Source organism: Rhamphochromis longiceps, linkage group LG12, assembly GCF_057381845.1.
Source record: "Rhamphochromis longiceps isolate RC_006_pf linkage group LG12, R_longiceps_female_GT1.1, whole genome shotgun sequence".
Classification (NCBI taxonomy): Eukaryota; Metazoa; Chordata; class Actinopteri; order Cichliformes; family Cichlidae; genus Rhamphochromis; species Rhamphochromis longiceps.
Window position 1 is genome coordinate 19,696,449 of NC_140568.1, and position 17,054 is coordinate 19,713,502.

The 17,054-nt window shown below is 40.2% G+C and overlaps 1 protein-coding gene across 2 annotated transcripts; it reads right to left on the minus strand.

The window, feature by feature from the left end:
• Nucleotides 1-3,817: 3,817 nt before the first annotated feature.
• Nucleotides 3,818-14,965, minus strand: zbtb34 (zinc finger and BTB domain containing 34). Of its 2 annotated transcripts, XM_085425100.1 has the most exons (3): nucleotides 14,469-14,965; nucleotides 7,008-7,066; nucleotides 3,818-5,935 (listed from the first exon to the last, which is right to left on the minus strand). In XM_085425100.1, exons 2-3 carry the CDS (start codon nucleotides 7,008-7,010, stop codon nucleotides 4,373-4,375), a joined length of 1,566 nt encoding a protein of 521 aa, XP_085281226.1. In that variant the 5' UTR covers nucleotides 7,011-7,066; nucleotides 14,469-14,965; the 3' UTR covers nucleotides 3,818-4,372. The 2 variants fall into 2 exon arrangements, with proteins under 2 accessions (XP_085281226.1, XP_085281225.1); XM_085425099.1 differs by lacking the exon at nucleotides 7,008-7,066.
• Nucleotides 14,966-17,054: the final 2,089 nt, after the last annotated feature.

Genomic DNA, 17,054 nt, shown 5'->3' on the forward strand with positions numbered 1-17,054 from the left:
GGAGCCTGAGGAGCAAAAGGAGACCACTGAACTTCAACATAGCAACAGAGAGCCCGGTCCCAAACAGTGGCTATATAGCCCAAAATCCCTTTCATTATTTCACTCAGCTGGAGGTGCAACTCTGAACAGTGCCACTGAGTTTGATGACTGAATCACGCGCTCAGTTCTCGTGTTGCAGTTTACCAACTACCACTGGATTTTCAATTGAGCATTTCAACCGCGTTTTCACTTTCATATTTTTTTTTCTAAAAACAAGAAGTCAACCTGTCCAGAGTTTCAGAAAATATATAAAAAATAAATCGATATCAAATTGTCCTGGTCCTACTTCAATTCAACAGCTCCCTGACTTTCAGTTTGTTTGATACATGACAGGCCAATATTTCAAAAGGTTTGATGATCCCAATACACCACTTTCACTTTCAAAAAGGTTATTGCTTCTCTTTTTTCAAAAAAAAAAAAATACACAGTGGACAGAAACTGACAGAAAAGCTATGGAAGACTTACGATTTCTTTTCTAAGCCTGTATCAGTGTTTGTAAACTACCTGAAGTGAGTTTCTTACAAAAGGAACAGGACGAGTTGCAAGTTTGCAAAAAAAAAAATTATCAAAAAAACAAAGAAAAAAAAACACAAAGTAGTCTGACAGCCTTGTAAACACTTCTTTTTGAATACTTGTGGCCCAAAATGCATATCCTGTCGCTCTCAGCGAGGTGGAACTACAAGCTGACGAAGAGGGTCCATTCGAGTGTCTATCAAGTTTAGTTGGTTTTTGTAGGTGTGTACTGCCACGTACATAACTATGATACATGAATAACATTTAAACAATTACGCCCCTGTTCACCTACAACAAAAACATGGACTTGCTTGCTGAGGACAGAAAACTGAATTTCAAAGCACCATTCGAGGGGAGAGGTCCTTACAGAAGTGATTGAGGCCTTTAAGATAACTGAGTCCCTAACAGGTAACTACAGAGATAAAGGAGACTCATCGGATAGAACTGGTATGTACTTTTAACCAAAAAACAACAACAAAAAGTAAGTGCACAATCAATGACAGGAAAAAAAAGTTTTTAAAAAATTGGCAATTGTACACAATTTTTTGGCTGAGCAGCGTGCAATTCAGCTACAGTATATGTAGGTAAGATATTTTTCTGCACAAATACTCAGTTTACTATCAGCTAAATATCCTGTCTGTTCTCATGCATCTCCTGTCTCTACTTAAATGCATAAACTACAGTACATTGATTAGATTGTCCTCGGTCGTTAAAGAGGAGGGGATTTAGTATAGCCTCTGACTATGGGGCAGCGGCTTGCAGGGAACAAGTTTGCCTCATCTGATTGTAATCAAATGCTACAAAATCAGTTACACTTTAAAATCAGTTGCCCATCATGTCACAGATTAATAAAATAAAATAAAAATCCAGTGATAGCAAGTGAAAATTAGGGGCAGAGCTTAAGTAGACTAGTACAAAATGGACAAGAATGACATGACTTAATTTCTATTCATTCTTGGCTCCACTTCACAATAAAAGATGCAGCCATATTTCATCATAATCTCTCCATTTATTCCATTCCAAAAGTAAAGAGGCACAAAAATCCAAGTGCCAGAATCTAAAACATAAAGCTTGTGGCAAGGCACTAAGTTTAAGATGCCACTTGTTGTGAAGCAGTCTCTCTTTTTTACACTGGCTTTAAACAATTACATTACCTACTGCACAACTTTTATACCTTGTTTTTATGGCTTAGTATTGTTATGTTATTTATGACTCTGCTACTTAATTTCTGCTTGTTCATTTATTTATTTTCTACACAAGTGATTGTTATAAACTGGGAAACATACATTCTTTTGCAAATTGCAATGAATTAGTCTTACATTAAATTAAGAACCTATTCTTCCTAACGAGCATTCAATTACACAATCCAGCCAAAATTTACCAGAAAAAAAAAATCATCCCCTATTAGTCTTTGGTGTTGTCTTTTGGCACAAAAATATTTTAGCAGTTTGTACCCTATTCACAAAACCTTGCTGATAATATTCCAAGAAGAAATGCTTGTTGTTTTTTTTGTCTTCAAATAAAGGGCAAGAATTATCGTAGTGAGGTTAACATGAATCAGAAACTGATTTTGTTGAGGTCAGATCAGCTGGCAACCCTGCGCACATCGCCCGCTGACAAAAATATACTTGACTTGGAAAACATTAATCTAAAAAAGTACTGTATACGCTGACAGACAGACATTGGTGATGATGATTAAGAGTGTTTGTGATAAATTCGTACACTAAAGACAATGAAAAGCTAGCTATACCGATTTTGCAAAATTATCCAAATTTTGGTTTGTCGATGAGTAAAGACGACGAATGCACATTCAAAGGAATAAAAAGGACTGCACTCTTAATATAAAATCTGACATAAGCAACAAAACACAAGATTCTCCCACCAAATGCACACAACGTAGGAAATAATATGAAAACTATAAAATTGTCAATCAATTCTCAATTCATTGACACAAATTCAGCATGGACCAGTTGGGACAAAATAAAAGCATAAAGCAGGTGCTCTTCAAAAATAAAGGCATTAACCAGCTGGATGGCGAGTAAGAAAGCAAAAATAGCACAAAAGGAACCACCCAGCTGAGCTTTAAATTAGCAAATTCTAATCATCAACCAGGCCTTTTAAGTGCCTTTTAAATGTGAATATGAATTTTTAAATCACAATGGAAATAAATCTCTATATTCCCACAACACCCCATCCCCGTAATTCAAATAGTATAGATAAAATGCAATGTTACCATATATGTGACTTGTAGCCAAAAGTATTTATGTGATTGCAGAGTCTCATCAAAGCTCAAGACATTTTTACTCAGAGTAAAAATCATCACAATTAAGACAGATTAGCACATTTTATTACTGGGACAGCACTCACCCAAACTGCTAACTCTGCAAAGTGCATCGATACTTTGGATCATCAGCTACCTCTTAAAACATTTACCTCTTAACCTTGACAATACCATAAAGTGGGCTTGACAAAATGAGGAAAACGTGTTACAAGTCTGCACCTGACCCTGAACAATGCAGAAAATGAATATCACAGATTAACTGTCCAATTGTAGAGGACACAATGGAAAACAAACCCATAGCTCTTTCAAATAATGGAAGAAAAACCATGTCACAATGGCTGAGATTCCTTTGTTCTTTCTGCTTGCATATTGTTCAGACTAGTATATTATAGTGATTTAGGTGAACACATCCAGAGCTGTTCCTGGTGTGCTGAGTTTACAATGAGTACTCCCTGCCTCTGTTAGACACTGAGTATCAAACTGGAACCCCAGGAAAAAACAAAAACATATACAATAGTTCTGAATAAACCTCATACAGGGGATATAGAGGAATACAAATTACTTCACTGTATGGATGAGATTCATCCATTACATGGATGGCAGCATCTAAAACCACGCCTAGGCTGACAGAGTGAGATCTCCAGTAGTGATGAGAGATAAAATCCTGAAGTGTTTTGAAGAAAAAAAATTTTATCTTGAAAAATAACAGAGAAATGTCTCTTACTCTGCTCTCCATATTTGCCCAATAGCACACAAGTAGGCCAGCAAGCTTTCTACTCATAACATAGCACCTTCTTAATCATGTTATCCTGGCTAACCATAAAACATTTGACAAGGACTTTGTCCCTAATCCATACAATCAGCAAGGAATATTTCCCCTAAGTATCAAGGCTTTGTGTTGAAAGAATATTCTTTACAGGGTTTGGCAATAAGATACTGTACAAAAAACCTAGAACGGATTTTAAACGTTGAACACATCTGTGCCTGGTAGGTTCTTGGCTATGAGGTAGAACCTGGTGAGTTTCATTTAAGTTAAAATACTGTCTATTATGAGTATGTAGTTGCATCATGAGGTATTGAACGGATATGTCACACGAAGCTTTGCACTGGCAGAAAAATCATTCCTTGTGTGTAAGTGGCCTCCTGTGGCCACATGTGCAAAAACAGGTTAGGTAAAAAGGTGATATGACAAGCATCTTACCAGAGCTTTCACATTATCAATTATTGCAACATGCCTATATAACTCTGTAAATATGTTTTAAAAAACATGGAAAGATAAAAAGAGAAATCAATCCGGGGGTCTTGATTATTGGGACCACCTTAAAAATAGTAAGTCGTTACTCCCTTTACTTGAAAGAATCCGATTTCTATAAAGCACCCATTTTCTCTCTGTATTTAGCATCTAACTTTCACAAAACTGACAGAAACCCTCGATGAAAGAAAGGTCCATAGTAGCGGGAGCTGATTCAAAAAGAGGAGAGTCCTTTAAATTGCGCTGAAATAAACATTTCTTAAAGCTTCCTTAACCTGAAGCAGGACCTAAAAATCACATCTTGATGCTTGAGCCTCCTCTGGACTGCACTTTGAACTCTCCTCCATTTCATTGGCTGGTGCCTCTTCTGCATATTGTGCCTCAAAGGCCATCCCCTCAGACGTATCTTCTTGGTCCTTCTGACCTGAGCTTCCCTCCATCCTCTCTGGAGAGTCCATGTGATTGCTGCCCTCTGATGCTCCCAGGTGCTTCTTCCTCAGGTGCTGGTTAAGGGTGCCCTGAAATGGGAAGCATTTCCCACAGATCTGACAGTGAAAGGGCTTGTTGTCCGTGTGGCCACGGATGTGGTACTCCAGCTGGTCTTTCCTTGTGTACTTCTTGCCACAGAATTTACAAACAAATGGGGTGATTCCCATGTGCAGGCGCATGTGGCGGTCCAGGCTCCCTTTCTGATTGAAGGTCTTTCCACAGTAGATGCAAATGAGTCTCTCATTGTAAGGGTACCACTGGCTCCGTAGGCTACGTTCTCGCACATCGTTCTCCAACCCTGTGGGTCCCACAGTTGATTCGCCATCGTCTGAGCCTGGTTTAATATGACTCAGCACCCCTGCGGGGATAGCCAACGGGCGCTTTGCCCTGGCTCGGCCACCTCTGAAGCCACTGAGAATGGAGCGGGAAGGACTGGTGTTGCTGAGGTTGACAAAGCACGGGGAGGACAGCCCTGAGTAAGAATAGGAAGCAGGCTGGATTACAGGACCATAAGAGCCCACAGTGACAGCCACTACCTGGTCTCCATCCACCAACTCTGTGTGATAGCCATCATCACCAGCTGAGGAACTGTCTGAATAAGTGGGCCTATTGGTCTTTTCTATCTTCACATGCACATCTGTTACTTGCCCATCTTTGCCAATCAGTTCCACTTGCTCTGTTTCTCCCTCCACGGGCGCATCGTGCTCTGACACACTATCACTACTGCCACGATCCGAGTGGCCTTCCTCTTGCTGCTGTCTCACCCGGCCCAGGCTTTTTCCTCCCAGCTCCAAGCGCACTTCATTCCCTGCCTGAGTCTGTCGGGAGTAGTAAGGGGGGGAGATCTGGGTGGGATTTATGAAGAGGTTGCTGTCATTGACCCCGTTGCGGCTAGTCTGCAAGCTGTCTTTCTCTGGGCTGCTGACACTAACTGGGAGGCTGATCTTGGAATGGAGGCTCTCCAGGATTTGGGTGCACTTGTCAATGATTGCCTGCATTTGCAGAAAGCTGGCAGCGGTGAGAAAACTGATAATATCTTTGAGCTGCAGGGACATGTGACCTGTGTAGCAGAAAGCAAGAAGCTGTTCAAACACCTCAGGGCTTTTGATGACTGAAATGGAAAGGCCACTCATGGTGCTCAAAGCTGAGTGGTCACGGAAGTAGGGTGAACTAGCTGCCAGCACGGCCTTGTGGGCTCGAAAGGGCTGGCCCTGAACGTGAACAATGATGTCGCACAGCTTCCCTTGCAGCCGCAACTCATTGAGTTGGGTCAGAACAGTGTTGCTGAACTCCGGCACATCAAACTCGAAGTAGCTGCCGTCGTCCATTTCTTGTATACGTTTCTCCAGTTTGTTGACAGCCTGATGGGAGAAGAAAAAAGACAAAATATCAGATGTTGTCATATTAAACTGCAACATTTTAATAGCTTCAAGGTACAAAAAAGCACTGGGCCATGTATACACTCAGCTTTGTGCAGAAACTAATGCCATGTCATTCAAGCCCTGCACTAAATCATACCTTCATTAACACTATAATGTTAAGTAGGTTTAAACTGCTCCTCAAAGCATTTTTAAAATTTGACAAAAAATGAACTCCACTATCAAACAAGCAGGAGAAAATGGATGGATAGATTCCAATTTCTTTCAAGTTCACTCTTTACCCTAACAACCTTCAAACATTCAAGATTTTATGCTTTTCTCATTGGCATTAACCACCAACATGAATATGTGAATAATAATTGTGTTAATTACATATGCATTAGGGTGATTAATATATAATATAATATAATACTAATATATAGACTAATATATCTGCTACAGGCAACTGGATGAATTGACTACCAGTTGGTTTTTGGTTGCACTGCATGTACACACACACGGTTGTCTAGGAATGCAACTGTCACTGCCAGTTGCTGGACTGATTGTGACATGTCAAATTTTAACTTCGGTACCTTACCAAAGCCATTTCTTAATAGCCATTTCTCAACCTGTATGTGCACACACATGCTGTTTAAAAGCAGCACAAACTGAGTGCTTAATACAATGTGAAAAAAGATGCTTGGTTGAACCACGTAGCTCACTTAAATTTTTGCCAAAACAGTGCCCCTGCAATAAATTACAGCAACGAGGCAATTATTAGATTCTCAGCCATGGCTTTGGGTTGGCTGTGGATCACGAGGTAAAGCAGGTTACCTACTAATCGGAAAGTCGGTGGTTCAAAACCTGAATAATCCAGTCTGCTGGCTAAAGTATCCTTGGGCAAGATACGAACCCCAAGTTGCTCTCCAAGTTGTTCAGTGTAGTGTGAATGGTTGTGAATTTTAGATTGAACACACTTAGGTGTAGAAAGAAACTCTGGATGAATGAGGCATGTTTTATGGAGTGTTTTGAGTGTTTGAGTAGAAAAGTGCTATATAAGAACCAGTCCATTTACCATTTATTTCTTCTGATGTGACTGTTAGATAATCCTCTGTCAGGTTTTCCCAGTCTGTGCTGTGGATGACACATCAACTCGCTTTAGTTTCAATTTGGGAACGTCTCCTCTAAGAACGTTCTATCAATTTCTTGGACATTAGTAGGGCTGGGCGATATGACCCAAAATTCATATCTCGATATTTTTTAGCTGGATGGCGATATAAGATATATATCTCGATTTTTTTTTTTAAGCCATAAAGTAAGAACAAAAAGAGAGTTCTTAGTCAAAGCTGTGTCCCAGATGTCACACAGGCACTTTTATTAACATACAGCACAGATGTACATGAAAAATTACTCAAAATTAAATTATGAGCATTCATTAAATAATAATGCTCCATAAATAAAAGAAAACAAGGTTGTTTTTGTGCTAAACAAAGAGCTCACAATTGTGCAGTCAAAATGTAAACTAAAAGACGCTGAGCGTAATAACAAAGACAGACAGATTTCACAGCTGCTCTGTTCCCAAGTTTTACTGTGTGACTGATAGCCTGGAGTTTGAAATCCGCTTCATAACCACGTCTCTTACAGGTGCCATTTATGGTCCTTATACACACACAATACGGTAATATTACGTTGATGCACAGTACATATCACTCCGCGAAGCTCCTCGGTAGCCGTAATGCGCCGACAATCTATCAAGCGGTGCAGCTCGTACTCAAACATTTTTGACAGATTGCTGAGCGCCGTGTACCACATAAAATCAGTTCGCGGCCATCAAGCACAACCAGAATTCATACATAAGGCGCGCTATCAACTTTTGAGAGAATGAAAGGATTTTAGGGTTAGCGCTGTTAGCTCGTTAGCATGTTTAGCTCGTTAGCACGTTGACGCCGTCCAGCCCCACGCATGGGGCGATGCGCAGTAACTCGTTAACGGAGATTTGCCGTGTCCGTCTTGTCGCTGCCTGCATGTGAAGCGATGGGGGAGGAGGGGGAGTTGTCTTCAGTGAAGGCGAGGCGGAGTAACGTTGCGTAGAGACAAAAGTGGACGAAAGAGAGGCAAACTTGCGGCTCCACAACTATAATTATAACGTAACATAGACTATATCGATATAAAGGATATTGTCACATCTTATATCTCGTATAAAAATATATCGATATGTTTTAAAAACTCGATATATCGCCCAGCTCTAGACATTAGTGCAGTAGGACATGTGAAGCAGAGAGAAGATAAGAGACTACAGTTGTTGACAACACCTGAGCCTACTGTAAATGTATATCTAAAACCCAGATGGACAGACACCAAAAAGATCCCAAATGTCAGTAATTATGATGAAGGGAAGTTAGTCCTGGCCAGAGCACTTGCAACTGTACTGCTCAGTTGCAGATAAACCACCAAACAAACAATTCATTTCAACAGATATGGTCAAAAGAAGACAATGAGATGAAACCATGTTTTTGAAGTAATGTCTGGATGGTAGGTGCTTTGAAAATGAACAATGTGGAATCTGATTTCATTCTTTCAGCTCTGAAGAATGTAGCATTATCATGGGAAGATCTCAAAAGCTCTCTAAAATCTTCAGAAAATAATTACGTAAAAACCTCAGAGAAGAGCTTCAAGTCATTTGAAAAAAAGTCATTTCACTGTAAGTACAAACGGCTACAAGTGAGCTCAAACGGCTGCCAGTTTGTCCAGACTTGCTGCTCTGCTGACATGCATTTACAGTTATAAAGCGACACAATGCACTTGACCTGCATGGGAAGCAAGCTAGGTAACAGCCCTTGCAAACTAAGGCCTGACAGTAAATACAACATCACACTTTCTGGAAAAATGTGCTCTGGTGAAACAAGGAGAGGTATATATCGAAAGTAAAGTCAAACACAGACCAGAGACAGTTTTTCAAGAAAACAACATCATAACAACACTCAAACACAATAGTGGAAATACCTTAGGAAATGGGCAACTTGCTGAATCAGCTATGAATTTTGAATCTCGAAAACTGGTTGACGTTAATTTAAAAACATTTTGTTCAAAACTGCTTCCATTTTTGACCAAAGTTGCCTACCAGAGTCTGGTGGACAATTAGGCAATAATGTCTACATTTACTTCTAGGGAGCTGCTCAAGTACTGTATAGTCCATAGTAGTGTAAAGTAGGAGTGCTGGATATCTTGGTAATTTTCTTGGAAGGCAACATGTAAAGTTAATAAAGTGTAATTATTATTGAATAGAGAATTTCAGTTTCCCATGCTTTATCCTATAGTTTAATGTCTTTAAACTTCCTTACATTTACTACTTACTCGCTGCTGCTAGTAAAGAGGGAGTTGAAAGTAAAGTAACTCTAAGAAATGAAAGTGATAGAGAGATTATGTTCCTGTGTCCCGCATACACTGACTGCATTGTGCTATATCAGGCAGTTAGTCGTGCCATAAAGATATGTGTATACCTTGTTTGGCAGAGAAAGAAGAAAATCTGGTTCTGCCTGGAAGATGAGCGCAAGATAACCGTTCTTAAAAAGAAAAACCTTTTTTCATACCTAACATGAGCATGAGGAAGTACGCCGTCTTTTAAATTTGCTGTTTGAGCTGTTCTTTCTTGATGAGCATACCTCCAATAGCTAAATTAAAAGGTTTACAACCTAAAAGTTGCAACTTTCAGGGTTTCACTTTCATGCCCCCATCAAAGTGGAGGGGCCAATGTTGACAACTGGCACACTAAGCTTCAACAATAATATATTGATTTAAGGTGGATTAAAAAGTATCAACAAATGGAAATCCTGCCTTCCTAGACAAACTAGTTAAACAACACTGGGAACACTTCTGTTTGTAAAAGCGAATACATTTATCTTGCAAACCTTAACTGGTGTGTCAGTTCTCCAGAATAGACTTCCTCCCTCTCAACTCCATCTGCCCTTAAATAATCTATCCCTCTGCACCTCCTCCATCCCTCCTGCCCCCTTGCTGGCAATTCAGCATGATCTTCTGTGCATTTAGTCCCTGTCAGCACTTTGGGAACACTTTATCTAGTTGCCAAAGCGTGCCAAGACACCTGTCCAACAAACCATATGTCGTGATCCTGGTTTAGGAAAGGAGAAGTGGTAACAAAACATAAAGAACCCTAAAGCAGACATGCATTAGTTTCACTTCCTCCATAGGCAGCATTCAAATACAACATCTTCATACACATGCGCAAAAAAAAAAAAAAAAAAAGATTCTAGCAATGGCTGCCAACAGCATGCATGTGAGAAGGAGCCAAGTGGAAGGGCAGCCAAAGAATGCATGCTCAGTAGTTGAGATGCACATGCTGAGTGAGGGTCACATGCTTGGCTCACATGGGAAAGCTGAAAATGTTTAAACTCAGCTCAAAAATTACATCTGTGGCTCAAGTTCCTTGTCTGGTAATAGACCAATCTGATACAGCTGCTTCATGTAGGCAGGTAAAAAAGAAAGGGATATTTTACATAACCAAAACATCAGCGTAACAGTGATGGAAAGATGTCACACAAAGTTTGGATTCTAAAATGCTGCCATTTCACTGAAAGTCTAAGTCAGCAGGCAAACACTGTATGCTTTCTTCAACATCAGGACAGAAGTGCCTCACAAGCAAAAGGCTCGGGGAGCATTTTTAATGAGATTAAAAAAAATATATATATATTTTATATATATATATATATATATATATATATATATATATATATATATATATATATACACATACACACACATACACACACACACACACACACACACACACACACACACACAAAAGTAAACTAGATTGTGATACACCTAGGGGAGGGTACGATGTGAGACTCTTAGGAGTGAAAATAAGGCACATTCTGAAAAACGTTAAGGCTTAGTAAAATATCAGAAAGCAGAGCTAAATATTGGATGCTTAGCCTTTGGGTGTCTTCGCTTATTAAATTTGTTTGCAGTACATAAGTGGAATTCAAGAAAATGCTCATCCTTCGTTTCTGCCTACTCACATGCTTATGAGATGAACACAGTGGAAAACTTTATAGTAGAAACCATCCATATCTATAATCTTACTGCACTCCCCCACACACACACACAAAGTACTTACATTCATAAACCACTAATGAGGAACAATTGACTAACACAATCATACAGCAATGTAAGCATTCACATGACTTGTTGGTGACAGTGTGCTCCCCAAAGATAAGATTCTAGATAACATACGAGGAGGTTAATGTTATCGTTCCTTTTTCATCATATGCATTCACTACAAGCAGCAGCTGAAGAATTTAGTTAGGAGTAACTAACCTTAGCACAAAAGGTAAGGATATTTGTGTTTAGTCGATTAATTCTTTACTGTAACAATACAGTAATACATCTTGTAATTTTGGAAAGTTTGCTTATTTCCTCTTAAATGGTGCCATGTTCCTATAGAAAATGAATTTTTGGGTTGAGCAGCAGAGATAAGTATAGGCGTTGCATCCATGAAAAACTTGGCAAATCTTCTCTGCCAGTGCCAAACAGCTTATTCTGTAATTGACTCTTGTTTGGTGTTGTTTATTAGATTGGATTATTAAAATATGAAGAAATGAGAGTTATTGGCAGTTCTACAATTCATTAAAGCCCATTTTAAATTAGTACCTACTTGGATGGACTCGACTCCTCTCAGATCAACTGGTTTTCCATTATAATTTAGTGCCTCCTGATTCGTGCGGTCATTATCATGGCAACGTGTAGGAGCGTGCCGCGACATAGTTAATATGCGACAGGAATGTTACAAAAAAGGTGGATGTCAAGGCAAGAACATACCTGGTGTTTGGTCTGTGGCTTTTCATCAGACTCACGGAAAACAAAAATGGCGGTTTTGATTTTCGTCAACTAGACGCTCTCATGACTCATCCTAGTGACACTACTGACCAGCTAATTGGTGCAGTCTGACGACGTGACATTTTAGAACCTGCTTGGATTCCCTGGAAACCTGGCCAAGCAGGTACTAAAAAATTACCTGGTACCAGGTACTTGGACCTAATGGAAAACCCTGGAAACCATGGCAAACTGTGCCAAGTCGATCCTAATGGAAAAGGGGCTTAATTCAACAAACTGGGGTCTCAGTAGCACCTGGAAGAACCATACATAGCCAGAACAGCCTGCCACCCACTCCTAATGCTGGTGACCAACTTGATTACACATTGCTGTCGGATGGCATCCCATGCTTAAACCAGCATTGGTGAGCTAGAGGGGCTGTGTTGATCACTCTAGCGCAAACTGCACACCCAGGTTTATCACACAATTGTTTAACGGGATTCGGGTCAGGACTGCAGGAAGCCCATTCAACCCTCTCCATTCCCAAATTCTGGAGGTAGTCTATGATAAAAACCACTCTGTCAAGTTTTTCATGGGTGCAACCAACATCCTTGACTCAGCAGCTCAACCCACAAATGCATTTTCCTTACAAAGGCGTCATCATTTAGGGGGGAATAAACAGGGTTTCAAGCAGTATAATCTTTATCGCTATTGCAGTGTTACAACAATTATTGATCCACACACAACCTTGTCCAGTAAAATTTGCACAAACTGTTTGTGCCAGGTTTAGTTAAAGGGCAACCCAGTTCACACAAACAACAATACTTTATGACTTTTCCTTTTCTGGATCAGTTGTCACGCATTCCCTGACAAATTTTCTACATCATATGAACAGCACTTTTAATGACCAGCAGCAATTAGCTGAGCCATCACTTCACTACACTGTATTTATACCTGGAGCAAATCTTACACTGTTACAACTACTGATGGTAGCAAAGCAGTTATCGAATGTCTACATTTTACTTTGTTATAAATACTGTACAATTTAATAAGACAATTTAAGGAAATGCATGAGAAAATATTAGAGTTTAGGTTATAATATAAAAGAACATCAACACAGTAACATTTATATAAAGAATTGAGAGATAAACATCACAAATCATGACAAAAACACAGTGGAGAAATTATTATTATTTTGAAATTTGCATGGCACTGTAATGTAACTGAAACAGACAAAATTACTACAGGCAGTCACTATATTGCCCCAATAATCTTCTAAATGACCAGGTTACAACACAGAGCTGTTTTAGCATATAACAATGTACACAGCTAACTCTCCTGCTAACTGTCTTGTGTTTCATAACGCAATATTGCTGCTTCTCCAAAACAGAAAGCAAAGCAAAAAAAACAAAAAACAAAAGCGGACAGTTGGGCGGGTTTAAACCATATTGCCAACTCTTAACTGTATTAGTCCCACTCTGATCTAACATGACTCGTAATATATATGATATTACTACTGTTTTCCGATATAGTTATTAACGAATAACACAAGTTGGTGGTTTCTTTGTAAATTATCAACACATTTAAATGGAAAATATAAGACAACAGCAATAAGCACAAGTGCTTGGTGACAATGAACCCAGGTATTCCTTATAATGTGTCTGACAGCTCGCCATGATGTCTCTGCACTTTGCCCTTCACAGTTGTAACATCACTATGAGTTAGTAGGCACCGACTTTTCCAAAGAGCCCTGCTACATTGATATGTTCTTTAGTCTTTATGTTTAAAACCTGCCTTATGAAAACGAAATTAGATGCAGGCTACTATCTGATATGTAAAATAAATGGGGGACCGATGCCACCCTGGGAACGAACAATAGGGTTAAAAATAAATCGTACCGTTACAGCTAATTTGGTGCGTTAACTTATTATGAGCTCCCTTTACCTGTGTCACCCTGGTTTGTGCATGGGAGAATATTAGCATGCAGCGCCTATCTAACCGCACATGCATGTCTTTCCATTGCGGAGCCAATGCAGGGTGTCTCAAACTTTAATGCAAACGCTTCGTTGATAGTTACTGATTTGGGGGGGGGGGGGGTCTACTCTGCGGAGCAGCTAATGTTAGCGCTAGCTTGACAATTTACAGCCACCGGCTTTCTGTTTACATCTCCCCTGCTTCTCACTTCTGCGGTATCTTCTAGTTAGATTAAGGTGGGTTACAAATTTGCTTCAGTTCACCGGGCCGAGACATCCAAAAGTATCAAGCACCGCTCAAGCAGCGGCTAACTAGCCACATTAGCTACCCTAGAATCGAGCTTTATTCCAGAAAAAAATACATAACTTTCAAAGAGACTTTATTCCTGTGTAAGCTAACGAGCTGAACACGTTTTCTGTGGCTTTAAAAAAGCTTGACACCCTCACACGATTTAACTAGGCAACAACGTCGAACACGGGCACAAACTATGTAGGCTGTCATATGAAAGCGGTATCATGCTAGTTAGCTTATGCTAACAGAACTAGCTTTAGGAGCAACCGCTCAGTAGCGACCAGTGCTAGCTAGGAGCTAACGTTAACTAGCAATTAGTTGCTAGCGGTCGCGGGTAATAACTCCTCATTATTCACACTGCGAGAGCACAGAAGAGCCGACTTTACAAGCGTATTTATGGTCACCAGTCCATGCCAGATCTTAAGTCCACCAAACTCACCGTCTTGCAGATTAGCATTAAACGTTGTCCATTCCCTTCAGTGGTTCGCTAACGCTACAGCCAGGCCTCCCCCCCTCTCTAGTCCAGATGTGTCAGACAGTTGCTGCTGCAATTTTTGCATCAACAGGAAGTGTTCTTTAGGCTCTTTACATTCATTCTATCAGCGTAGTTTGCAGCAGCCCCTCCCTTGCTTCATGTCAGCGTTGCATACTGTAACATCGTGTTCCCAGTATAGAACGTGATGGAGGACGCGCACAGGCGGAAAAATAAATGTAAAGTAACCCACAGTCGCGCTCTGATTGTTTTCTACAGATAACGTGGCTATACATTCTCTTATACGTCTACGCCCATAACGCGGCAGTGTACGTCAGATTCGCGTGCTTTCACTTTTGCTAAGCTCTATAAATCTGTATTTTTTATCTCTATAATCTTGTAAATTTGGTAAAACTATCGTTTGCTTTATTGGAATCAAGTTATACCGGCACTTTCCAGCTGTGTAGAGACCCCCACCTCCCCCCTCCGCCCCCAAGATGCACACACACACACACACACACACACACACACACACACACACACACACACACACACACACACACACACTTTATTGTTTAGTTTAGAAGCATAAGATTATTACCAAAACATCTGCATTATTACCAAGTGTCTTAAACTCTGACTCGTTTGATCAAACTGCTTCGACAGCTTTAGTCAACTCTGCGTTCATAAGAGTTGATAATATATGTATATATATTCTTACTTTATTATATTTTTCCAACGTGCTTTGTTAATACTTCTGGTAAATCTACGATAATCTGGCATTATACATTAAAAACCATTAATTCCCTTCTACCACAAAGGGGCGCCAGAGACTAAATTGATGAAACACAATCTCGACCTCTCACAGTGACGCGCAGCTTTCAAAACGTACATCGGGATAGCAAGGGAATCATCCAATTTAAACAATGACATTATTGTTAATAATAATAATAATAGTAAATTGCTAAACTGAATGTAAGTGATGTGCAAAAATGTAAATGTGTTTCTCTGGCTTTGAACCATGTGGTGAATGCCCATGGACGAGTGAGGAAAACACTGGAACTCAGCAGAATGAGGAAATGTTCTGTTTCATAAAGCCCAGTGTTGGCTCACATAGTAGAAATAAACATTGTTGGTCGTAATTCTACAATTAATTTAATAAATCGACCAATAATGACATAGTATAAAAGAATATCAGTGTAGGAGGAGTTTAGGTAAACACTATTTTAATTTGGCTCTCACTGAAATACTGATTTCTTCCCTGCTGTAATCTGTTTTATGTGCACTTAACGGTATTCAAAGAAGCCCCGCAAGTATATATATATATATATATATATATATATATATATATATATATATATATATATATATATATATATATATATATATATATATATATATATATATAAAACACCCAGCACGCCCCTGCGGGCGGTTTATCCCTCAAGCTCGGGTCCTCTACCAGAGGCCTGGGAGCTTGAGGGTCCTGCGCAGTATCTTAGCTGTTCCCAGGACTGCGCTCTTCTGGACAGAGATCTCCGATGTTGTTCCCGGGATCTGCTGGAGCCACTCGCCTAGCTTGGGAGTCACCGCACCTAGTGCTCCGATTACCACGGGGACCACCGTTACCTTCACCCTCCACATCCTCTCGAGCTCTTCTCTGAGCCCTTGGTATTTCTCCAGCTTCTCGTGTTCCTTCTTCCTGATATTGCTGTCATTCGGAACCGCTACATCGATCACTACGGCCGTCTTCTTCTGTTTGTCTACCACCACTATGTCCGGTTGGTTAGCCACCACCATTTTGTCCGTCTGTATCTGGAAGTCCCACAGGATCTTAGCTCGGTCATTCTCCACCACCCTTGGGGGCATCTCCCATTTTGACCTCGGGACTTCCAGGTTATACTCGGCACAGATGTTCCTGTACACTATGCCGGCCACTTGGTTATGGCGTTCCATGTATGCCTTGCCTGCTAGCATCTTGCACCCTGCTGTTATGTGCTGGATTGTCTCTGGGGCATCTTTACACAGCCTGCACCTGGGGTCTTGCCTGGTGTGATAGACCCCAGCCTCTATGGATCTTGTGCTCAGAGCTTGTTCTTGTGCTGCCATGATTAGTGCCTCTGTGCTGTCTTTCAGTCCAGCTTTGTCCAGCCACTGGTAGGATTTCTGGATATCAGCCACCTCCTCTATCTGCCGGTGGTACATACCGTGCAGGGGCCTGTCCTTCCATGATGGTTCCTCGTCTCCCTCCTCTTTCTTAGGTTTCTGCTGCCTGAGGTATTCACTGAGCACTCGGTCAGTTGGGGCCATCTTCCCAATGTATTCTTGGATGTATATATATATATATATATATATATATATATATATATATATATATATATATATATATATATATATAATTTTTGCATAAAAGCTTTGCTCATTTCATTTTATCTTTCATAACCCATTCATGTGTAAATATCAAATGTAACCTCCCCAGATGTTAATATTATTGCTCTTTGTATCAAACTTGATATGGTGTCTGTTTTTCTGTTGGTAAAAGGGACAAACACA